The 26912-nt window shown below is 35.7% G+C and overlaps 2 protein-coding genes across 7 annotated transcripts in view; both read right to left on the bottom strand.

The window, feature by feature from the left end:
- The window catches only part of LOC142221454 (E3 ubiquitin-protein ligase RNF181 homolog), a 112294-nt gene that overhangs the window by 25607 nt on the left and 59775 nt on the right, over positions 1-26912 (bottom strand). The gene's annotated exons all lie outside the window — the stretch shown is intronic.
- Positions 11903-26912, bottom strand: part of fray (oxidative stress responsive kinase frayed) — a 74785-nt gene continuing 59775 nt past the window's right edge. The window contains exons 2-3 of one of the 3 annotated variants that reach the window (XR_012718039.1): positions 13909-16546; positions 11903-12723 (exon numbers count right to left, since the gene is read on the bottom strand). Coding sequence is in view for 1 of the 3 variants with exons in the window: in XM_075291199.1 (XP_075147314.1) it covers positions 14265-16546 (2282 nt within the window). In the remaining 2 variants the exon portion in view is untranslated. Of the gene's footprint in view, positions 16547-26912 lie in introns of all 3 variants that reach the window. The other 2 variants (XM_075291199.1, XR_012718040.1) reach the window with 2 other exon arrangements.

The following is a 26912-nucleotide window of genomic DNA, read 5'->3' as shown; positions in this document are numbered from 1 at the left end:
CGAAACCCACTTGTCCGTCCATTTTGGAGCGATCAGTGTAGAAATCTATATATCGTTTATTCCCCGGGGTCTGTGTGTACTCCGTTTGGCACATCTGGTATTATTGTGAGGACCGAACTGTGGCCGACCACAACGATAGCTCGCGCAACCGCACAGCCGTTGTTGCAGCTGACTGTTTGGCCAAAATGTCTAAAGGCAATAGAGGCAGCATGACATTAAGGGAAGTTGTTCCTGTCGTACTGAATGCGCTTGAGATACACAAGCATGCCATACGCTGAACTTTGTCTAAACTTGTCGGCTGCTGAAGTGCCGGCCACCAGACTACAACACCATATAGCATTATAGGTCTAACCACTGCCGTGTATAGCCAATGCACAATTTTCGGTTTTAGTCCCCACTTTTTTCCTATTGCCTTTTTATACGAGTACAAAGCTACCGTGGCTTTTCTCGCCCTTTCTTCAATATTAAGTTTAAAGTTCAGCTTCCTGTCCAAAATAACGCCAAGGTATTTTACACACTCACCAAAGGGAATTTCAATGCCCCCTAAGGATATGGGCTTAACCGTGGGAGTTTTTCGATCTTTGCAGTACATGAGTAGTTCTGTCTTTGCAGGATTTACCCCAACTCCATTTTCTTTCGCCCATTTCTCAGTCATCCGGAGGGCTCTCTGTATAATATCTCTGATTGTGGGGAATTTTCCCCTGAATGCTAGAGCCACATCATTTTCTAGGGAACCCAGAAGGTTTTTTATATCAACATTCCAAAGAAGAGGTGATAGAACTCCTCCTTGGGGAGTGCATCTGTTCACATACCTTTGTATGTTTGCTTGTCCTAGTGTGGCTGAAATGCGTCTCCTCATTAGAAGTTCGTCTAACAGTCTAAGTATACCTGGATCAACATTCAGAATTGTCAGTCCATTTCGAAATCGGATGGATGTTATTGAATGCCCCTTCTATGTCTAGAAACGGCACGATTGTGTATTCATTGACAGATAGTGAGCTTTCAATAAAGCTGACCAGTTCATGTAATGCGGTCTCAGTATACCTGCCCTTCGAGTATGCATGTTGTAGTTTCGAGAGCAAACTTGAATCGAAATATCTAGGTATCGAAATGTATAGGTATGAAAACAACTTTTGTATCCCTTCAGTTTCCTGGAATATATGCTAAGTTGATACATCCTATACATATCGCCGACAACCAGGGGATAATTCTGTCAGTCACTGCTTGTAACTCCGCCCGAGTAATTCCATCAGGTCTGGGGGATTTAAATGGTCCAAAACTATTTAACGCCCATTTTATTCTAGATTCCGATACAATTTCCTCGATAGGAAATGACAGCAGGGCCCTGTGGCACCGCCAGAACCTGGTTCAACCGTCTGATTTCCAGGAAAATGTGTTTCCAATAGTTAGGTTAGGTGGCAGCCCGATGCATCAGGCTCACTTAGACTACTCAGTCCATTATGATACCACATTGGTGGACTTCTCTGTTATCACTGAGTGCTGCCCGATTCCATGTTAAGTTCAATGACAAGGGACCTCCTTTTTATAGCCGAGTCCGAACGGCGTTCCACATTGCAGAAACCACTTAGAGAAGCTTTGAAACCCTCAGAAATGTCACCAGCATTACTGAGGTGGGATAATCCACCGCTGAAAAACTTGTTGGTGTTCGGTCGAAGCAGGAATCGAACCCACGACCTTGTGTATGCAAGGCGGGCATGCCTTGCATACACAAGGTATGCTCCCATTGTCCAATAGTACCTCCAGCGTCTCCTCACTGGATGTTTAGATTTCTAAACATGCACTATCTGTGATATGTATATTTGGGATAGATAAGGGTTATGGCATAATAAAAATGAAAACGCATTACATATGCAGGGTTTGCTGATAACGCACCAATGTGCTGCATATGCGTGGGCATAGAATCGTATTTTAAGGGGTAACAAATACAAGATAGTGTAGTGGTAGTGTATAAGTATTTGCTTATCTTTACTTTTTAAGAATATTTAGATTGTAGCTACCTCAATCGTATCAGGAGTATTGTAATATCTTTACATTTTGTTCCTTCGAACCGGATTGTGTTTTCCCCCACCCGTGGTAAGAGACTCGAACGGTAAAAATAAGCCTTTCGAACGGATCGGAGGCAAAATCTGCACAGGGTTGCAGAAAGGGAATTCAATCCCTAGATTGGAAATCCTACACACTTGCGTTCATTAGGGAACCCCGTTCTGTGTGCAGGTAAATCTAAAAGTTCAAATATTCTTTATAGGGGTAAAGAACAACAACTTAGTGGAGGATTAGATTGTAAGGAAGCATTTAATGTAAAAGAGTAATGGAACCGAAATCTGAAATGGGATTGGAGAGGAGGTTCCAGTGGCAAGTCGGGAGACGTGAAGATAGATTGTGTGAAAACCAATGTTAGTGTGTAAATATAACCATAGCGATAGGCGGTAGGCGAAACATTTTTGCCGCAACGGCAAATACAATAAGCTTGACGGCGAATAATTCCCTTTTTCACGTTTCCTAGCGTTTTTGTTGTCAATACAGCAGGCTTTGACAATATTAAACAATGAAGTTGAATAAAAACATACAATGGCTTGTTATTTGTTGAGTTATTTCAAGAAAAAATAATCTACACGTATCCACGCAACAGCAATTCCTAGTGGTGAGTTTAAAAAATTGATAAGCGATGGCAACACTATACCAGTTTTCGCCAAGGAGTTAGAATAAGTTTTAATTTAGCGACACGCCGCTAGCCGTCACGGTATTCCGTCGCGGATTTTGGGCTTCCCATAAGAAATACACGTAAATAAGTGTTCGCCTACCGCCTATCGCTATGGTTATATTTACACACTTAATTAGACAATTTTTCCGGAGAACTGTTGAAGAACAAGCAATGATTGCATTTGGAATTCACTAAATTGCAAAATATAATGGATGCAATGGTGGTTGTCGATTTAGATTCTGAAAAAGTGCTTGGACTCTTTGAGCTTATGTAGGATCTGTACGACGATCTGAGTGCACAAATCCTTAGGAGATGTAGATTAATGGAGGCTATATGGAGGGCTAGAGAAAGGCGGAAGCAAATTGAAGCAACCTCTAATGGACAGAATGCTGATGTGAAGTCGATCTACATTAATCGACAAGAGGTCATAAATAGGGAATGGTCAGGAAAGAAGCCATTGGTGCAGGAATCATGCTCCAATGGAAGGAGCTCCGACACCGAACCTACTATTTGGGTTTACCGGAATAGATCAGATGAGTCATACTCGATTGGAAGGAGCCCTGATGCCATTCCTACTATTTGGTTCTATAGGAATAGATCCAAAAAGCCATCAAATGAGAAGCAGAAGCGTACAAAAACTGAAGTTGATGGTACTGCTGCTGCGCAAGCCGAAAGAGCAGTCGAAGTTTAAGAGTCTGGTCCAGCCGCAACTGAAGAAGACATTGATGAACCACAAAAAGGTGTCAAGTCATCTGAGATTCTGGGAGAATTTCTTAATGTTTCAGTTTTATCTTTACAGGAAGAAGATTTGGCCTCTGAGAGTCAAGATGGTGTGGAGGCTCGGGAAGTATAAGGAGGAGCGGTTGAGCAACATATCCATGATGGCATGAGCACAAGGAGTATCCAGCAAAAAGGCGAGGGAAGCAATTAGCCACCACTCAAGTGAGCAAGCTGGCTGAAGAAGCTTCGTGGAATAGATCCAAGAGAGGAAGAGTATCACTCACCGTCGGAGTGCAACGAAATGCAGAGTTGGTGCGTTCTACCGCTGCAATAATCTACAAGGACCGGTCTACTAATGATGAAAGCAGTTTGCTCAAGGAAGGAATAAAAAGAAGGAAGACAATGCTGTATTGGCGCAGACAGAAGAAAGTCCCGAAAGAGCCAGACCGGCCAGATGTTTGAAGATTTCATGTGCTACGCTATAAGAATTTAGCTTAAAGTATAATTAGTTGTTTTTTTTTTTTTTAAATTGTGTATTCTGTTTAGAATAAGAGCCATAGTTTTGATAGGTCATCATATTTGGTATAAATGTATCATGTGACCGCCCGCAGAATGTTTCTAAACATGTACTATCTGCGATATGTGTATTTGGGATAGATACGGGTTACGGCATAATAAAAAAGGAAACGCATTACATATGTAGCGGTTAGCTGATAACGCACCAATGTGCTGCATATGCGTGGCCATAGAATCGTATCTAAGGGTAACAAATACAAGATAGTGTTGTATAAGTATTTGCTTATCTTTACTTTTTAAGAATATTTAGATTGTAGCTAGTTTAAGATTTAGTATATAAGGATGAATATATTTTAGAATAAATTAGTGACTTACAACCACTCAATCGTGTAAGGATTATTATAATTTCTTTACACTGGACGTTGTCCAATTGCCCTCCGATGTTTTAATGAAACCTGGAGCGGAGTTCGTGGATGCTAGTACCCATTAGCGTAGCTAGACAATCTTCCTAGGGGGGGCTATAGCCCCCCTAGCTAAAAATTTATAGACTGAACTTATAACTTCAATTAATGTTTTATTTCATAAAAATTAATAAAAATTAGACATCAAAATAACTCGACAATTAATTTATAATAAAGCAACTTAAAGTAGTTCCACACTTTTCCCAGCAAAAAAAATGGTAGTTGTTCTAAAGGCACAACTTTAAAAGCACTTCCACAAAGAAGTTAATTATTTTAACTACACAGGAAGTTTTTAACTTCATTTTTTTCATATTTTAATGCGTAATTTTTTGTTTTCTTTTTTTCAACTAGTTTAAAAAAAGAGTAAGAATAAATAAAGTAGTACAAATTATTCAAATTTTGCCACAAAAATGACAAATCCATTATAGAAAAATCAATACTTTTTGAAAATATTCGAGGGAAAATGTTTCAATCAAGCTTTTGGAATGCAGTAAAAATTATAAAAAATATAAAAATTATTTAGCTGGAAAATATCACACAATTTTTGAATTCACATTCAAAACACTGAATTCGGATCACACCTTAAGAAGTGATGCAAATCAATAGCAACGGCTGTTCGATGGACGTCCCTCCTATGACAAATTCATATTACATTCATCGCTTCTACGCCAATTTTCACCACTCCCGGACCCAAAAAGAACATTTTCGCTTTTTTTTGGCGACGTTTTTTTGCAGCATTATTAAGATATTAATTTATGAAAGAATAGTTTTATTATCAATTACTATTTTTTAAATTAAATTGACTAAATCAGACTAAATAAAATAATAAATAATAAACTAAATCACAACCACAGCTTTATTTCATAAATATCAGACTTCAAACATTGCCATCGGCAACTGCGACCACAACCGAAGTAATTAAATTGTGCATGAAAGTCTTTAGCGTAACTTTGTGCGTTGTATATACTTGTTTAATTTTTATAAAAATGGAAAATCGTAAATAGGTTTTCAAATTCTGGGGGGGGCTAGACTTTTTCTGGGGGGGTCTAAGCCCCCTCCCCAGAGGCCTTCCTACGCTTATGCTAGTACCTTAGCATCTGGAAGCGTATATGTATTCTCAATATTGCTGCAGTAATCATTCCAAGAGTTATGCTGAGCCTTACTTAGTTCTCGCTTGTATCCTCTCAGATTCTTCTTATAAGCATCCCAATCCTCCGGAGCTCTGGTGGACTTTGCTTTGTTAAAGAGCTTCCTGCAGGATTTCTTCATATTACACATCTCCGTAGACCACCATGGCGGTCGATTTTCCCCTTGGCTTTCCTCTGGGGCATGCAGCTTTCAGTGAGATGTTGAAGGCCTTAGTAATCTGCTCCACTGCGTGTCCGATATCTTGCACAGTGCTCATATTTGCCTCTGGTATTTCCGGTATCATCATATTGAACGATTCCCTATACCTATTCCAATCAGCTTTCCAAACATTTGTCGGAAATATGGTCTTGGTGGTATGAACATCAAATTTGAAACTGATGTATCGATGATCTGAGAAGCTATGTTCACTTAAAACCTGCCACTCAGATATCATTTCATTCAGTTCTTGCGAGGCCAAGGTGACGTCCAAAACCTCTTGCCTGTTTTTAGTGACGAAGGTTGGGGCATCTCCCTTATTGCAAACAACCAAATTAGTACGCAAAATAAACTCTAGGACTGACTCTCCTCTTGTATTAATGTCACCACTTCCCCATATACTATGATGTGCATTTGCGTCGCATCCCATAATGAGTTTTGCGTGGCATAATGAGTTTTGCATCGCATCCCATGAGTTTTGTCTTTGTTTGACTCCTCAACTAAGGTGTCAACGGCTCATGGAGGCATCTCCCTATCATGTCCCATGTAGACCGAAAATACCCAATTCTAAATTGGCAACGACAGTGGCATTGAAGGAAGCAGAAACAAGTTAAGCTCATTTTTAGCAATTATACAGGCTCGATTTATATCTTTACCAGTATACTGCAATAGTTTGAACCTCGGTGTACTTAATTCACATATTTTGTTTCTATAAACACATGATTTTTGAATAAGAATTATATATATGTCCCCTTTCATCAGGGGAACTTTTAAGCCAGCACAAGCGGCCTTACAATGCTGAAGATTTATCTAGAGGATCCGTAGGACCATAGAGATTTTCAAAAACAACGTCACATTAGCCGTTTCAATCGAGTCATCAAGAATGTCCTCTTCACAAACCTCGGTTACTCTCGCGATAACCATAGGTTCAACTTTGGTGAGTTTTGAGGCAGTAGAAACCTCCTCTCGCATACGGTGTCAATCCATGTCTTTCGTATCTCCCTCGACTTCGCAAAAAGGTCTGCTTATTTTTGATTCAGACAGGGGCTTGTCCATTTCTGAATCCTTTAGCTGATCGTTTTTATATACCTTCATTTGGATATAATAAAAGCCATAACATGCACGCCCCTGGGACTTTGCTAGATGTGGCAAAGACTGAGTGTTCAATATAATCACTAGATGTCGTCTCGGTCCATCTACTTCATCCAAACGGCCAACCTTCCAATCAGCTGTTGGAAGATCTGGATTGCATAGTTTCAGTCTATATAAAATAGATTCAGGGTCAGGATGGTTTGCTGGTATGTCTTTCTTCTCTACTAACTCTTGTGCAACTCTTTTCCAAACTTCACCAATTAGAATCAACGCAGCTTTAAAACATTCTATAGACCTCTGGTCCTCTAATGCGACTAGCTTAAATCGTCCTTGATACCAACCAGCCTCTTGGTGTCGAGGATCGGGGCCGGGAAACTTTTCTAGCACCTGTAAGTAGACGCCAGACAAAGCATTCTCAATTTCCCCACTTGTGTTTTGGAACAATACCGTCCACTGCTCTCCTGTTAACAATCGCCATCACAAGACTGTTTTTTGCCACTGAGGCAAACGATCTTTGATCCCTTGATGGCGGTTCATTCGGCGATCTTTCCCTCTTTCCAGCTTCAAGAATTCCTTGCACCCATTTTAAGGAATTGCTTTGCTTAGTCGACAATGTGCTTGTGTCGACTGATCCTAATTTCTTTAGGATAAACAAGGTAATTCTGCGTTCTTTTAATCTCTTTCTTAAGGGATTACCTCCTTTTGATGTCGTTACCCTAGGGAAGGTTCGACTTGTCAAATTATCGCAACCTGTCGACCCGTCTACAGGTCGACTAATTGGGCCTAACTCTTGGTCATTGCCCAAATTCTTCAGTCGATACCCTTCCACTGGGCCGTGAAGTTAGCAACCCAGTGGATGACTTTGAATTTCGCTGCTTGGTTAATTTACTTACCACCACACCTGAAATTCGTAGTAAGTACTTATTACGATGAAATAGTCCGCTATTAAAAAACACGTCCATTCAGTTCGACGGTTGAATGACGGTGGGGAGGGGGCTTAGACCCCTCAGAAAAATGTTAGCCCCCTCAGAATTTGAAAAACTATTTATGATTTTCCATAGTTTTTATAATAATAAGTAAATACAACCACACAAAGTTCCGCTAAAAACTTCCATGAACAATCGAATTACTTGGGTTGTGGTAACAGTTGTCGATGGCAATATATAGTTTTAAGTCTTAACCAAAGGCCTGCACAAGCTTATTCGAAGTAATCGATGTTCTAGTGACGGCAATACACTACACGAATACTTCGATTAATGATTAGAACAGAAACATTGTAAAGCGATTACAGTGTCCTGCATTTCAGAGCCGTCACATTCAAAAGGAATCGTTTTACAGTTCTTTTCAATATTTTAGTTCTGTTGTAATCGTCACGATACGAGTAAAACATAACATTTTTAGTGAAGATAGAATACTTTGCTTTAGCATCAACTATCAACCGAAAAATAAACACAATCATCGATCAGTTGATTGGCAGAAGTCAGTGAATGCAGGCAATGAGCGGGTCTGCGCTTTTTATTGTATGTGCCAACAACAAATAAAATAGGAATGGAGTGTGTGTGTGTAGCATACTCTTATATACGAGTATAAGACTAAACTATAGTCGATACCCGTCCACTGGGCCCTGAAGTTAGCAACCCAGTGGATGACTTTGAATTTCGCTGCATGGTGGCTTAATATCCCACCACACTTGAAATTCTTAGTAGGTACCTTTTACGATGAGTTTATCCGCTATTAAAAAACACGTCCGTTCCGTTCGACGGTTGAATAATAATCCATATACTAACACCATGTACCAAATTTCAGCCGGATCGGATGAAATTTGCTTCTCTTAGAGGATCGGCAAGCCAAATCGGAGGATCGGTTTATATGGGGGCTTTGTATAATTATTGACCGATGTGGACTAATCTTTGCATAGTTGTTAGATACCATATACTTACACCACGTACCAAATTTCAACCGCATCGGATGAATTTTGCTCCTCCACGAGGCTCCGGAGTTCAAATCTGGGGATCGCCTCATATGGGGGCAATATATAATTATGGACGGATATGGACCAATTTTTGCATGTTTGTTAGAGACCGCATACTAATACCACGTATCAAATTTCAACCGGATCGGATGAAATTAGCTTCTCTTAGAGGATTCGCAAACCAAATCTGGGGGTCCGTTTATATGGGGGCTATACGTAAAAGTGGACCGATATGGTCCATTTGCAATACAATCCCACCTACATCAATAACAACTACTTGTGCCAAGTTTCAAGTCGATAGCTTCTTTCGTTCGGAAGTTAGCGTGATTTCAACAGACGGACGGACATGCTCAGATCGACTCAGAATTTCACCACGACCCAGAATATATATACTTTATGGGGTCTTAGAGCAATATTTCGATGTGTTACAAAAGGATTGACAAAGTTAATATACCCCCATCCTATGGTGGAGGGTATAATAAAATGAATTCTATTGTTATGTTTTCAAAAATGTATGCTACTTCAATTTTATTCAATCTACTCCACTTTTTTCCAAAATCTACTTCACTCAATTTTTCATTATCGGCAGCACTGAAATAAAACTGTGGTTGAACTTATGATTTATGTTCCTAAATTTATGTTTAATTTAATAACTAAAGCAAATTTATTATTTTGTTTAGTCTGATTTTTAGTCGATTTAACTAAAAAATAGTAATTGATATTAAAACTATTCTTTCATAAATGAATAGGCTTAAATCTACTTTAGTACAAGTGGTCCTATTGGTCCAATTTTTGGCTAGCGTGTAAACTTTTCGATTCTAAGCACAAAATGTAATATACCACTTTTTGGCGGAAAGACCTATTTTCGGAGTTACGGGCCTCTAAAGTTTTCATTATCACGTATATTGGATTTAGTATCCATCGCACATAATCATCCTAAAAGTAAAATATTTCGAATAACATGGACCCGGAGAGGTCCTGGGTTCGCGTTAGCCCACTTTGGATTATGTCCATAGGAGAAAGTACCAAACCCCGGCCGAAGGCCGACCACCTATGCCCACTTTTTAAGGGTCGGTATCTCGAAAACTACGCTCTTCCGACAAAATTTTTGCTTCATATTTTCTGCTTAAAATGCACTATTTTTACCAAATATGTAAAAAAACCGTATTTTATTGATTTCATGAAAAATTGCTGTCAGAATTAACAAAAATGTAAAGGAAAATACCGATTTTCAGATGACGATATCTCGAAAACTAGGCTTTTCCACTTTATAAGGGTCGGTATCTCGAAAACTACGCTCTTCCGACAAAATTTTTGCTTCATATTTTCTGCTTAAAATGCACTATTTTTACCAAATATGTAAAAAAAACGTATTTTATTGATTTCATGAAAAATTGCTGTCAGAATTAACAAAAATGTAAAGGAAAATACCGATTTTCAGATGACGATATCTCGAAAACTAGGCTTTTCCGACGAATTTTTTACTTTACATTTTCGATTTAAAACCCCTTCTCTTACACTCAAAAAAATTTGTTTATTTTCAACAATTTGTGCTAAAGTAGATTTGTTCCAATGAATATATTAATAACGGTGCAAAACAAAAACGTTCTTTTAGGGTTCGGAAGTGGTGAAAAAGCAATGAATTTAACATGGGCACGTCATAGGGCGGATGTCCACCATTGGAACAGCTGCTGCACTGAATTTACGTTACTTTTTAAGGCGTAATCCGAATTCAGTGTTTTGAATGTGAATTAAAAAATTTTGTGACATTTTGCCAAATAAACGCTTGTCTGAAACGTTTGACATCGAAAATATTCAAAAATTATAAATTAAAAAAATTTCCTGTGTAGTTAAAATAATTAACTTCTTTATGAGGACATTTTTAGAAGTGCTTTTAACACCATTTTTGCTAGGAAAAAGTGTGGAACTACTTTCAGTTGCTTTATTATAAATTAATTTTCTAGTTATGTTGAAGTCTGCTTTTTATTCTTTTTTTATAAAATAAAACATTAATTGAACCTATAATTTCACTCTATTAATTTTTAGCTAGGGAGGCTATAAATATAAATTATTTCCTGTGTACAGATCAGTGTTGCCAGGTGATTTGTGAACCTTGCCCCCATATTTCAAGAAAAAAAACCTAAATTGCTCTAGAGTTTTTCAAAAGTCCCCACAAATTTTAGAAATGTAAATAGATAAACATTTCTTTCCAAATTTTGAGAAAAAACTCAATCGAAATAAAATTCAGTAAATATATGCATATTCGCCCAAAATAGTCAAAAATTACTAAATCTTCTGCATTGGCAGTGTCCTAATTGTTCGAAGTAAATAATTTAATCATTGCACTTGCAGGAGTAACATTATGGCACTCATCATATATGGAATAATTAACTCTAGAAGGCTTTTAGCTATTGAAGTTAGCATACGAATTCTTAATTTGTCTGTAACTATGTCGAACATTGAAAATGTTCTTTCTACAGAAGCATGTGAAAAGTGTAGCGACAGTAATGCTATTGCATACTTGCTTTTAGTTAGGTACTTGTTTTGACCTCCCGAATCATTTCTTCTTCAAATTCATGTCCGAATTGTTCCGAATATGGTTGAGTATTGTTTTATTTATTTTTCATCGCTAAAAACCCGCAAATAAATTTTCGACGTAGCGGGAAAAACCTCCAACCCGACAACATTGGTATAGATACCTAATTTAAATGAAATCAAAATACGTTGTATTAAATTGCATTGTAATAAAAACATAATTTATTTAAGTTAAACTAACTAAATAGGACTTAATTCTAAATAAATTAAATAAGAAAATATTAATTTAAGATAAATCAAAACATATCATTCATTCAATTTAACTGAATGCAACGCTTTAAATAAAACTATATTTTTTTATTTGACGAATTCTTGGTTAGGATATGTAATGCAATTTACTTGGCTGATATCTCACACTTTATATTTCACGCTCAGTATTGTGGATGAATTTATTCAAATACGCCATGATTCATGATTATTAACCATTTTTATACAAACTTTATTACCCTTCCAACTTCTGTAAATCAAAACTCCACTCAATTTCAGGTGTTTTCTGGTTTTCTATTTGGAAAAGGCTTTATCCGTTTTTTTTATTTTTCTACTGCTCTCAAATCGTTACATTTGAACCATATCATTACAAATTTAATTAAAGGCCTACATATACTAAAAATAGAAGCAGTTAGAAAAGTGATACCATTCGTACTTCCTTTAGTTTCAAAACAATTCGAATTGAATTTAGTTAAAGCCAAACAAGTTACACACATTTTAATCTTATATTATAGGTAGTAGTACTACTAAACAAAATTATGTGTTTTTACTTAATATTGTTTTTTTTTTCTTCTCTTAATTTTTAAATTACAAGAACAAACACTTAAACAAAACTGGCTTAATTTACACAAATAAATATAAATTGGCCATTTGTATATTTTTTTTTGTAAAAAGGAATAATATATATTACTCTCATACTTAACTAATTAACTCTTAATATTGGTAGTGATTTATAATGTGATTCTTAGCTGTCCACTTGCACTTAGTGTAATCGAAGTCATCTATCTACCTTTTTGGTTAGACACTGTTATGATGTTTTTCGGGTGTGTGATTGCAACTAATAGAAAGTGTTTGTTTGATGGTGCATATTCTGTGTTGCACACAGAGGGATATAATCGCACTTCAATTGAATATTTTCCATTTCATGTTTTGGTTCTTATTTGGAACAGGTAGAACTGAAATCAACAAATTATAATGTGCGAGTCAAAGCACCAGATTCTTCGTCGGGCAAATTTGAAACTCCTCATATAAGACTTGGCACGACGTCGATTTTGAAATATTTTGTTATAGAAGAGCATTCCATGAAATCATAGCTGCTCAAAAGAGACAAGAAAACGAAAACGAGAAAGTAGCGAATAAGTGGAGTGTGATAAAATTTTCAAAATCTACAAAGAATACAAGGAATTATCACACATGAACATACATCTTATTCGAAATTAAAAAGGGCTTAGGTCAACATTTAAATTACACAAAAAGGATAAAAAACGAGAATTTTTAACATTTGCTTGCTTTTAGGGAACAACAACGATCCTATCCTGTCGCATTTATTTCTATAGCTTCAAAAATTCATTAAAGCAAAAGCGAGTAGACTTAGGCAGCTGTTGTCTGGTGCAAATACCGTACTTCGTTCAAGATCAGAATAGCGAAATTAAAGTGTTTTACATTTAAAAGTTTTGATCCCCATACGATTTTCCAGGAACGAAATCACGATAAGAACGTGTTATAACCGTATAACATATGTTTTCGTACTGGAATGAAACTACTTCCCCTTACGTTGGCTATATTTCTGGATCAATGACTATTAATGGATGCCCGCTTCATATTTATTTGCTTGGTGAAATATGAAGTCTAGAATGCATAGGTCGGCAAGATTGGTTCATCGCGAGAATTTGCTTATAGCTTTCTTCTCTGGGTATATATTTATCCGAAAGTTGCTATTTATACTAATGCCGAGCTTCGAAAATAAGCGGTCTGATTAAATCAATTTCAATATAATTCCTTGCTTTTTGTTAGCTTTTGATTAAACAAAAATTTTAATAAACTAATTTCTTTGCCATTTTGAATTTCTTATCACTGAATACAGTTAGCATCAGCACATCTTTAAAAAATGCCTGTACTATTATATTCACTAATTTTCGTTTGATTAAAAATTTGATTTTATTCAAAAATACTCTCTCTTAACGAAATTTCAATAAATTACAAATATTTATAACTATAAACGAATGATAAGTACTTATTAATTACACAATTAATCTATTCGCTTGTATTTCTTTTTGCTAAATAGTTTATATTGTAGCAATGGGGTATCAGGGGATCATTGTTATTAAAACAAAAAAAAAAAAAAAAAACAAAAAAGAACAAAACATTACAACATTTAAAATAAAATATTTATAAATAATTACATAGTAAAATGAAGTGAATCAAAAGTTAAAATAAAAAAGCATATATGACATGAATTCATTAAATAAAACAATACATTTTTCTCATATGGATGGTACCTTGAAAAAGTATTGACCACTTGGTTATATGTAAAAATTTGATAGCATATTGAGTGGTGTGCGGATTGCATTAAATGGGGAATTGTAGTTCACATTCAAAGTAATTTATTCGCTTCTCAATATCTTATGTAAAAGTTACATTGACATTTTGCAATTAACATAAAGGAAGCGAGACAATGGAAACTGATAACAATAATCGAACTGACATAGTTTGGTTATTCTACTGCGAAAGAATTTCATCTTGGCGAAGGCTTCTGCTTGCGAGTGGTGTGGATTTCGTCGGGACATGCTTGAAGTTCTTTCTTTCTTTATAAATAAATGTTTTTCGTATTATCCTCTTTGGCGGGGGATAATTCCTAATCTGTTATAGATATTTGAGCATACCCGACCAGCGAGCGATCATCGGGTACTTCACCTGGTTGTACCCCAGAATTTAATTGGAACGTTACGGTTTTCATTGCATGTCGTTGTTCGATTAATTGGTGCAAGTTAGCTGCCATGGCGTGCGTGTCGAGAGGATCCACTAGACCGGCATCAACTAGTTCAGCGGCTATGCCCTGTGCAGAGTCTTTGCCAACAGCAAATTCAAATCGAATGTCATGTAATTCTCGGCGTACATTTCGCATGCGCAGGACCAAGTTGACTGGAGGTGCATCTGTCATTACAGTGGAATCGGCAGATGGCAGTGGCATTTGTGCCATTGCATCAATTGCTTGACCCACAGAACTGGGCGACATAACGGCAGGTAGTTGCTGTTGTTGTACAGGGGGCTGTTGGGACTGCTGCTGCAACTGCACATCTTGTCCTTGTTGCTGAACGAATTGTTGTTGTGGATTTGTTCCAGATTGTGGCTGAACGTGTTGCGTCTGTGCAGGTTGATGTGATTGCGCTTGTGGCTGGTGTTGAACAGTAGCAAAGGCAGTGTGTTCAGTTTGTTCCGATAGATCCTCACGATCACTATCCGAGGAATCAGCTCGTTCTAAACGGTTTACGGGCCGTTCATCCGATTCCGAATCCGAAGAGTGTCGTTTGCCACCGTTGTCATCTTCTTCGTCGGACCACATCCATTCACCAGTAACAGTTCGATGCAATCGTCCCGATTGGCCAGGCTGTCTCTTGGCCGCCTTATGTACTCTCGTTTCCATTGAGGGACCAGATGCCAACAATGTCTGTGTCAAATACTTGCGATCTTTAGCCTTCTTGAAAAAGGCATTCTTAAGCAATTCGGCAGCAGTTGGCCGTTTCGATGGCTCCTTCTGCAAACATTCCACAATCATCTTGCGGAATGTTTTGCCATAGGCTTTGTACTGATCTTTTTCCTCGGAACCTGTGTCCAAGGTGGGTGGATCGTTTTGTAGAGTCAACATTAGTACTTTCATAGGTGGATATTTATGATATGGTGCAGTGCCGGTGGCCATTTCAATAGCGGTGATGCCAAACGACCATATGTCGGCTTTGAAGTCATACCCGTGATCTTGTTCCATAACCTCCGGAGCCATCCAGCAAGGTGTACCTACAAACGTATGACGTACCTTTTGGCGTGATAAATCTCGGCCTGTTGCTAACCAAGCACTTACACCAAAATCTGCAATTTGTATCGTACCATCATCACCGATTAAAATATTACCAGCCTTAATGTCGCGATGAATTTGGCCATTCGAATGGAAATATTCGAGACCTTTCAATACCTCCTTCAAAACTGTGGCAATAGTAGCCTCGTCAAAAACACCATTTTTGCAATTGCTCGTACGCATTTTATGTTTAATAATGTCCAACAGAGATCCGCCTTCCAAAAGACGCAATACCAACCACAACTCTTCTCTAACCACAAACGATGTGTGATATGTTACAACGTTCTCGTGGTTGCAAGAAGACATTGCTTGGATTTCCTTTAACAGCTCATCCATAGAGGTGTTCCATTTCTCCAAATTGATACGCTTTATAGCACATTTCTCATTGCGTGGTATACATAGAGCTGCATGCACTACAGCTGTGGCACCAACACCAATAACATCCCTCAACTCATAGTCATCCTTGGAATTGGGCCAAGGTTGCTTATCGCTAGCGGCAGCAGCTCCAGCACTATTGGTTGTTGGTATAGCCGACATGTTGCTTGCTTTATCTATTTTGTTTCTTTTTACGATGCTGCAATGGCCTTCACCGATAGAAGAAATCGCAGTACAACTCTTTGACAAACGTTCCGAACGTCTGGATATCAACAGCAAATCGTTCAACGAACTGTTCAAATTGCCTTCCAGCCGAGATGGTGCAGTGAAACCTTTTGGCTTGGAAAATTCCTTTTCTATGTGGTCTAGTGTGCTTAAACGGGACTTGACAGGATATTCAATATGCGACTGGTGTAACACCAAATCATCCAAGCAAGAGTGGGGTTGTTTTAGGGTTGGTTCTTGTGATGGTGGTAAATGTTCAAAGTCCTCCTCTCTGAAAGTTCGATATCTTGCTGGTGTTTGCTCAGTCGTTATATCCGATTCATCAACTGCAATTTCTTGTAGAATATCTTGGGTTCTGGTTCCAGTCGCTGCAGAGCTTCCCTCTACACTGGTAATATAAGTCCTGGATTTTGGTGCCGCCAAACAGTATTTAAATATCGCCGGTTGTGTCGTGAGGAATGCCACTTCTGTAAAAGTAAAGTAGAGAAAAAAGTCTCTGTTGGTATAATTTTGTAAAAAAAAAAACAAATGTACATGTATTGGTCGACACCAAAATCCATTCAAAAAGAATAACCCCCATTTATAATTCACAATATAAGGTATATCGATGATTTTATTAAAAAACTGCACACCAGTTTGATTCCAGAATAGATTGTGTTGATTACTAGGTTACGTTAGTTGGTTTACTACACTGAAAAAATATTGTTTGACGCGAAAGATGTTCTTAAATACGAATGCTAATTTTGCTTAGCATAGAAGACGTATTTCTCTCATTTAAAGTTTTTTCCTTATCCAAAAGTCAATAAACTTTGTGAGGTCTTCACATGAAGGAAAATTGGGTGTCTTTACATAAAGGACAATTTTGTTTGAATAAGGTCAACTTAGCTTTTATAAATCTGATAAATTCTTCAAAATCAACCCTTTCACTACCGATGTCCCCTTAGAAGGACATTCGAAAAAGACACCAAATTCTATTATCCCACTTAGTTTCGATTTATTTCTCGATGTTATTTTAAAGTAGAGGCTTTAATCTAAACAAGCTATAAATATTTTCCATATTGGTGAGGTCTAAAATACATTTTTATAAACTTCTTTAGCTATAAACGAAAAATACGAAAATTTGAGAAAATTTTTCAACTGTATGTTTCTAGTAAATGCTCCTTCATACAAAAACCATGGCTGATACTTTTTCGGGTACTTTTTTGTATTTTTTCTCACACTTTGAAGGATATTATAGGCCAAATAGCTCTTATTTTCGTAAGGCCGTTTGGTCACAATTCAACAATCAAGTTTTCAGAACAAGCTCATATAGTTTTTGAAGTAATTGAGGTAGGTTTTCAAAATGGCAATTTTTGTTCTACATGCTGTTAGTACAAGTAAAAACAGAAGAAAAATTAAAGTGTTTAACATTAGGTTTATTTCGGTAGTGAAAGGATTAACAAAACCATCTTTCAATTTATTGACTTTATGTGCCTTGACTACATAACCATAGTGATGGTGGTAGGCTAACATGTGTTTACGTTTGTTTCTTATGGGTAGCCAAAAATCCGCGACGGAATACCGTGACTGTTAGTGACGTACCACCAAATTAAAATCTATACCAATTCCTTGGAGGAAAATGGTATAGTGTTGCCATCGCTTTTCAATTGTTTGAACTCACCATCAGGTATTGTTGTTGCCTGGCCAAGTGGACATTCTTTTATCTTCAAATAACTCAACAAATAACACGATATTACATGTTCTTATTCAACTCCAATGTTAAATATTAAAAAATCATGCTATATTGGTCATCAAAACACTCGGAAACAAGGAAAAAGAAAATTTTTGCTGACAAGCGAAATGTTTCGCCTCTCGCTACACAGAAAAATTTTCCAATTAAAGTTTTAATTGAGTTTTAAAAAATATTCAATTAAAAATTTAATTGATTCAACAGTTTTTTTTTACATTTTGAAACAAAAATCAATCACAAAAATTAATAGTATCAATAAATTTTTTAATTGGATCAATTAATTTTTTAATTAATTAATTTTCTGTGATTGAAGACATTTCAATTAAAAATAATTGGATCAATTAATTTCGTGATTGAAGACGAAAAAATTTGTTGTGTGTATAGTTATATTTACACACTAAAATAGATGTTTCCAATACTTTATTTCAAAGACGTTTCTTAGTTGAAGCATGTATGTTGTCGTTAACCGGTTTTCAAAGGACTTTTATAGCACATGAAGAAAAAAGCTGAAAAACTATTAAAAAATAAAAAGAAAAAAAAATTTTTTGGGATTTTTTTTCGTTTGGCTTGAGGTCATGATAAATGAAAAATGCTGTTGTAATTGTTTTTCATTGTTTTATTATTGAAATATTGCTATTTCAGATATTTCGATACACCTTTGGTGATCATCTTCAGCGAGATATTATCTATAAAATATCATAATTTAAACATTTAACAATATTTACTTTCACAATGGTTATTAACAAAAATATAATAATGATTCTATATTTACATTTTACAAAGTAATAGACTTTCTCCTTGCAAAGCTCAATTAATTTTTTAATTAATTAATTTTTTGTTATTGAAGACTTTTCATTTAAAAATAATTGGATCAATTAATTTCGTGATTGAAGACGAAAAAATTTTTTGTGTGTATGGTTATATTTACACACTAAAATAAATGTTTTCAATACTTTATTTCCAAGACGTTTCTTAGTTGAAGCATTTATGTTGTCGTTAACCGGTTTTCAAAGGACTTTTATAGCACATGAAGAAAAAAAGCTGAAAAACGAATAAAAAAAAAAGAAAATTTGTTTGCTAGAATCATGTAAGCAAAACTCAAATTTAACAGAGAATTGTATCTTAGAATTATTATTACTTCAATTCTCCGCTTCTTTGGCTGGGAATCAATACCAAAATTATGTAAAGACAAAATCAAATTCGCGACCGGGCATGCTTTTCGTTCAGTGCACGTTACCAAATAATTTTAAAACGTCTGACACTCTGCCAATATACTCACAAGCCAATTAGGAACATAACTAGATATCTGCACTTAACTTTCTGTTAACTGGCAGTTCAATCCTATTCCTAAAATTAAGAAAGAAGCTAAATCCATATTTACCAAATGACCTAAAAGGTCATATCTATCGAGGAAAATCCAAATTGTGGTACCAATTTGGAAGTCAATAAGTCAGCCAATGGACATTGAGCAAGACAAAGGAGTAGTGTATTTGGAAAGCAAAAATGTTTCTACTGTGCCTCGTTTGTGACTTTTTCTTAACTTAACTTTAAATCAAAGACGAAGCATATTCAAAATAAATCTTAGCCCTTGTAGTTAAGTGATTCGTCTTAAAATTAGCTATCTTTACACGAAAGCAAATTTTGTTTGACTAAGCTCTACTTTGCTATAATAAATCTGAAAAATTCTTCAAAATGAACGAAATCGTCTTTAAATTTATTGACGTTTAGTATCTTGACTGTTTTACTTTAAACATAGCATAATTTCTACTTGAAGTCGAGTCTGAATTTGGAATTTAGAAATTTAAGATGAAGAAACGAATTGTTTAAAATTTGTTTCAAATTGAAGAGAGAATTGTGACATAAATGTATCCTTACTTGAATTCTCCGCTTCTTTGGTTCGGAATCAACACCAGAATCATTACTGTAATGCAAAATCTTTGGATCCGGGTATTTGAGGCACTATGGTGTTTACACTTTACAAGAGTTTAAGGAAAACATTTTTCTCTAAATTGAGCTCGATTGTTAATCGCACAAGCTAGTTAGGATCGCATGAACATGAGCATCTACATATGTTATTTGCTTTGACCTAGGCCTTATGAACGAACATGCAAAGAGAAGAATAGTCAACAGTTTAGTTACTGTATGATGAGCAATTGATAAAGTATTTCGCCTTAGTTTTCGTTAGCTCTCGTTCTCTCCTGTTATCGACCTAGGCAAATGACAACACTTACTACGATCCACGTTAGGCGGCAAACAGAGACGGAAGATTGGATGAAAATAACGAACAAGACTGAAATTATGTCAACTCACTTTTACGGTAAATGGAACAACGAGACTAGCCCAAAACCAATGGAACGTTGTTGCGACCCAACTACTATGACAGTATCTTCTTCACATGAAAGTAAACGTAAACAACTAACGAGAGAGTTGAATTCATACGAGCACATACCGCAATGGTTGTCTGACGACGTTCGGTTGACATTCTAATAATCTCTGTTTTAATTAAATTTTCCCATTTCTAAAAATAGCTAATTGCGGTCATTATCATTTGGCTCGTATTGAAAACTGAACAATTCAAACTCGTCCATCAAACACGTGCCCTCTCATCCATTCAATATGTTTTCAATGTTAGTTTGCCGGTGAAAACTAAATAAACAAAAAAATAAAAAAAAACATTGTAGCATCGAAAGGGGAGAACCAAATAGTATAGGAAATATTGTCGCGTATAGGAGAGGGTCTCACTAATTTAGAAACGAAAGCAAGAATAAAACAAATCGAAATCATTTGGGAGAGACGACATTTTCTGAATGCTGATTTGGAAGCATTGTGTGAATACAACCATAGCGATTGTCGGTAAGCGAACAAATTCAAAGGGCGCAAACACAATCCGTGTGCCAAGTGGCGTGCCACTAGATTAAATATTAATCCCATTATTTGGGTGTAAACACAAGTACAGCGAATGTCGGTGGGTGAACATTTGTGTACGTGTATTTCTTAAGACGTATACGGTTGCCACAGTTGGTAGAAACAACATTTTCTATAGAAATAAATTTTGACAAATACTTCAAAATAAGATTTTTTAAATTTGGTAGAATTTTGGTACATTTTTTTTCTCATTATTTGGTAGAGTATTTTTGGCATGAGTTACAACAGTGAAGACGTATCGCTTAAAAATTCACAACACAATTCTAAGATTAATGGAACATTTATTTATAATAAAGATTATATCATATATTAAAGAAATTTGTTAATAATATTGGTCAAATTTTTTGTTCTATTCTTAGTGAGACTAAACACAACGGGCTGCCACTATACATAACCTAACCTAAACCACCATTTTCGGTCATTTTCATGTAGGTCCGTTAGGCTTTAATTGCCAGTTAACAGAAAGAAAAATGGAAATATCTTTAACTGAAACATTTTCAGCAGTTCTTATGGAATATATGCGCAAGATGACATATATGTACATAGCATGGTTTAAAAGTTCTTTACGCTAACGTAGCACTAACGGAGCTTCCTGAAAATGAGGGTTAATTCAAAAAGTAGATTTTTAATTTGCAAAATTTTTCATGATAAACTCACAAATGATATTAAATGTTCAGTAATTAATAATGGGGAATATTTAATTTCTTCCTATTTTTATAGAACGCATTCTTCGAACAAAAAATTGTATGTGACACGTTTGAACTTAGGATTTTGGTATTGAATCCGAGCCAAAAAAAAGCGGAGGATTGAAGTAAGGTTACTTTTAACACACAATTCTATTTTAAATTTGAGTTTTGAGTACTTGATACTAGGAAACAAATTTGAATTTAATCATTTTTTCTGTTTTTTTTTTCTTCATGTACTATCAAAGTCCTTTAAAACTTAAAAAAACGTCGATAAAATAATGTAATAAAAACATGTCCTACGTTTTTTTGCTTTGTACTCAAGATACCAAAAGTTAACCAATTTTAAAACGATTTCATAAAATTTGAAGATTTTTCAGAATTATTAAAGTAGAGTTGACCTTAGTCCAACAAAATTTTCTTTCATGTAAAGATACCAATTTTTAAGTCGAATGACTTAACTATAAGGACAAAAAAAGTTTATCGACTTTTGGATAAGTAAAAACTTTATATCGGAGAAAGAAAAATCGTGTTTGTAGTTTAAGGACAAGAAATCCTTGTCCTGACAACAATAGTTTTTTTCAGTGTAAATTCGTTTTGGTCATATAGTATGTGTCTTGAAAACTATTTTAGATATTTAAATGTTATGGTCTACATTTCTACACCGATGGCTCCAAATTGAATGGATAAGTGGTTTTCGGAGTATATTCCAAAGACTTGGATCTTCGAATAGCGAAACGATTACTTAATTGCTGTAGTGTTTTTCAGGTTCCAATATTAGCAATAAAATAAGTGGCAATTGGCTGAGAATTAATGTTCCAACAAATGTTGGCATTAATATATACTCAGGGAGTCAACCTGCAATAAAATTCTTGGACTCTGTGTTCCTTAAATCAACTGCAGCAAGTTTCTCAACGAACTACCTTACATATTCCAGGGGAACTCTGAACCTCTGGCTACCTGCAATCTTATACTGTGCGAGGCCATTATGATGGCGAATGTCCGATGGGAGAATGGCCCCATCCAAACTTACACCGCACACTAGATATGTTAGTGTTTTCAAAACGTCAGATATCACTCCTAATATCCGCTATAACCAGGGTTGACCTGTCACAAACTGTGACTTTTGCGACATGACTAGCTATCTGCATGATTAGCTACAATTTTGAAATTTTTTAATTAGTATGGAAATTGTCGCAAATAAGCCATAAAGTGATTTTATAAAATTCACTCCTTTCTTCCAGTTTCTGCAGAAATTTGTGAAAGGTTAATTAAGAGCGTGTATCGACCATCACGTTTACTGCACCATCGCAATTTTGCCTTGGAGTCTCCAATTGAAATAACTCAAGTTTTTCTTTTTTAATTTATGAACATTTAAACAATTTTATGAATATTCCTAAGAATTGAAATTTCTTCGACTGGCTGAGAGGACTGAAGTATTTTGAGTTTGCGACGTTTGTTACTTTTTCTACATTTACGACGATTACAATTTTGGGACAGAAGCAAACCTAAAAATGTTTGATACAGACCATATCGTGTTAATGAAAAAATTCCACAAAATGATTTTGAATGACCGTAAAATGAAGTTAATCGAGATAGCAGAGGCCTTAAAGATATCAAAGGAACGTGTTGGTCATATCATTCATCAATATTTGGATATGCGGAAGCTCTGTGCAAAATGGGTACCGCGCGAGCTCACATTTGACCAAAAACAACAACGTGTTGATGATTCTGAGCGGTGTTTGCAGCTCGTAATACACCCGAGTTTTTCCGTCGATTTGTGACAAGGGATGAAGCATGGCTCCATCACTACACTCCTGAGTCCAATCAACAGTAGGCTGAGTGGACAGCTGTCCACTCAGGACAGCTGAGTGGACAGCGGTGGACCGTCTCCGAAGCGTGGAAAGACTCAAAAGCCCGCTGGCAAAGTAATGGCCTCTGTTTTTTGGGATGCGCATGGAATAATTTTTATCGATTATCTTGAGAAGGGAAAAACCTTCAACAGTGACTATTATATGGCGTTATTGGAGCGTTTGAAGGTCGAAATCGCGGCAAAACGGTCCCATATGAAGAAGAAAAAAGTGTTGTTCCACCAAGACAACGCACCGTGCCACAAGTCATTGAGAACGATGGCAAAATTCATGAATTGGGCTTCGAATTGCTTCCCCACCCACCGTATTCTCCAGATCTGGCCCCCAGCGACTTTTTCTTGTTCTCAGACCTCAAAAGAATGCTCGCAGGGAAAAAAATTTGGCTGCAATGAAACTGAAGCCTATTTTGAGGCAAAATCGAAGAAGTACTACCAAAATGGTATCAAAAAATTGGAAGGTCGTTATAATCGTTGTATCGCTCTTGAAGGGAACTATGGTGAATAATAAAAACGAATTTTGACAAAAAAAATGTGTTTTTCTTTGTTAGACCGGGGACTTATCAGCCAACCTGTTAATGACTACTGTATGAGATGATATGATGCGGAGGAAAAGAAATCAATTAAACACTTCTTGTGTGAGTGTGTCCCATTTTGTGTAAGGCGAAAGTGAATTTTAGGAGCATACAGCTTTAGATTACTGGCGGGCCTGGAAAATGTTAACTGAAGCAGTCTGCTCATGTTTTTGGAACAATATGGTTGGTTCAGCAGAAAAAAATAATCGAGTAGGTTCAGCGGTTAAAACTAGAAGTGCCCATATGTAATAGGTACTATTAGTTAATGTGGTATCACAATGGACTGAATAGTCTAAGTGAGCCTGAAAATAACTCGGGCTGCCAATTTAACCTAACCTAACATATGGTCTTTTACAGGAATATATCACTTTTAGTTAAAAAATAAAAAAAATTGAAAATTTTGAGCAGGTATTTCTTAATTTGGGACAACCGGGGAAATTGTTAGATATAAAATGTATCCAATCATATTTTTTGCTTTTCGAATGGGGCGGTAACCATATTTCTTCTCAGCGTGTGATTTATTCATACTCTAGTACTACAGTGATTCCCAATCTCTTGGGTTAATATGAAACCCAGTGTTGCCAACTCCCCAAGTCCAAAAAGCACCAAAAATATATTATAAATTCTAACATACCACCTTCCACCACAAAATCGAAAATTGAATGCTCTACTAAAAAAAAAAAAAAAAAAAAAAACTTCCGAAGATGTATTATGAATTGAATTTTAAGAAGTTAAGGTGGGTATTAAGATCGAGTTTAGCTGCTAAAATACTCATTTTTTCACAATTACTTTTCTTTAATAATTCATTTTGAGGAATACAAACTTTGTGAAAATTTGACTATTCCCCATTATAATAAAATTTGCAGCAAATATGCATAATTTTATACCGTTTTTACTGATATAGTTTTCACTTTAGCGGCAAAACTCGAACTTAGTATTCACCATTATGAACCGCTATTTAAGTATACACTTTGATCAGTTTTAATGCTTTCGTCCAATTCATTTTGATCAGTCATGTTTTTCAACTTTCAAAATATTAATATATGGAAGAAGTCTATTGCTTATTCCAATTCTGCGTGCTTTTGTTAATTTAATACAACGTTTTTAATGACATCTTTACCAAATTCAAAAATTCGGCACTCATCGTTCGACTTTCCTACAGAATACCCTAAATAACAATATTAATTAAAAAATAATCAATACCAACTTCATAACAATCAAATTCTATATTTGGCAATAAATTTGAGTTTCTTCGGCTCTTGAAAGTCTAATCAAAATTTTTGTATCAGTTAAACTTAATACTGTTCAAAATGAAAAAGCACCAAAAGCACTAAATGAAAATGCCAGAAAGCACCAATTTGGTGCTTTTTTTTGAAAAGGCACCAAAAAGGCAATTTGGTGCTTTTTAGAAATCAAAAAGCACTAAATTTGGTGCTAAAAGCACCAAATTGGCAACACTGATGAAACCGCTTTGGTTTGATTAACTTCTTTCTGTGTGTGTGGTAACACTTTGAAGAGGGTAAAAATTTCAATTAGCACACAAAAAACAATCTGTCTTCGGCGTGACAACAGACGATCTTCGTGTTCAGATCAATCTGTCACAAAAAATATCTATAGAAAATTTAAGCAGATTGAGGGTGGCGTTTACATACATACTACATATGTGCAAATTATGACACAAAATCACACACATTCAACCGTATGGATGCAATATATGTACATATAAGTGGTCAGAGGTACTGAGTGCGCGCTGCTCCCTCTGCTTTACTTGTCAAGAGCTTGGACCGTAATCAAGTTTCGCGTTCAATTTAAATTAATGCGATTGAAGAGGAGATTGGGCTATTTGCAGATTTAAAAAAAAATATTTAACTTTATCGTCTTGGCAACAACTGCGACTGAGGAGGAGAGCAAGGCAGATTGCCCATATACGATCGAAATAAATTCTATTGTAGAACTGTTTACTATTGTCTACTATTGCAGTAAAAAAAATATATAATAATAAAGGAATTAAGTATGAACAAATTATAGTTTATAAATAAATTTTGAATACAACTCTTGAACTTTTTTATTTTCCTCGAAGGATCAATATCCAAACGAGCCATAACTGTTTACAATGAAAACACATTGACGTAGTAAGAAAAATTATTGAACAAAAATGTTAGGACACGCAATTTACACAAGGACAATCTTATTTAGAATTCAGTATCCTAATTTTAGTTTTAGATTTCAAGCTGGATAGCTTCATAAAAATGCCTTTATTTTAAGAAGACGCATATTTGGCTCTAAATCAATGCCAAAATCATTTAAACATTTTTGAGGGTAGGGATATGGTGAATCTGCCCTTAATGTTAAATTTCATGGTTTTCAGCGTTACGGAGTAGTTAGTGCCAGAAAAAGCGTGCTCATATTATGCGGAGTTCACGTTAGGCGGTGTTCACGTTACCGCGAGTGCACTTCAAACTAATATACTTTATGTTTTTTCACAATCCACTAAAAGACTTAATGAAAATTTCCTTACCGAATGTCGTCGAAATTTTAAACATAATTTTTAAAAATTCTACCTTTGGAATTTCTAAAAAACATAAATAAAGACGGAAAAAACAACTAAAATATTATATAAGAAATTCAGTAATAATTTCAATTATTTTTTAATTGAATTAATAAACATATTTTTTGGACAAAGTATTTGGTTGTATCAAATTAACAATTGAGTTCTGTGTTTACATTTTTGATTGAAATGTGCCACAGAAATTGATAATATCTCTTTAATTAAAAAAAAGCATCACTACGTTTTACACTTGACTATGTTTTTTCAATCAATTAAAATATATTTTCAGGACCAATATTTAAAGATTTTGAACCACATTATATTTCCTTTCATGACAAACATGGTTTTTCTCCATGTGCTAGAAGTCAAACTTAAGGAATTTGTGAACTAAAACTTCGTTAATTTCAAAGTTGATAATAGAAATTTCTCCCCGGGGCATGTGACACCAAATTTTATAACACCTTCTATGTTCCCATTTTATGGCAGCTGTATGTGAGAACAAAATA

This window comes from Haematobia irritans, chromosome 1 (assembly GCF_050003625.1).
Source record: "Haematobia irritans isolate KBUSLIRL chromosome 1, ASM5000362v1, whole genome shotgun sequence".
NCBI lineage: Eukaryota > Metazoa > Arthropoda > Insecta > Diptera > Muscidae > Haematobia > Haematobia irritans.
The sequence above is the reverse complement of the archived record's forward strand: the minus strand, read 5'-3'. Positions and strand labels throughout refer to the sequence as shown.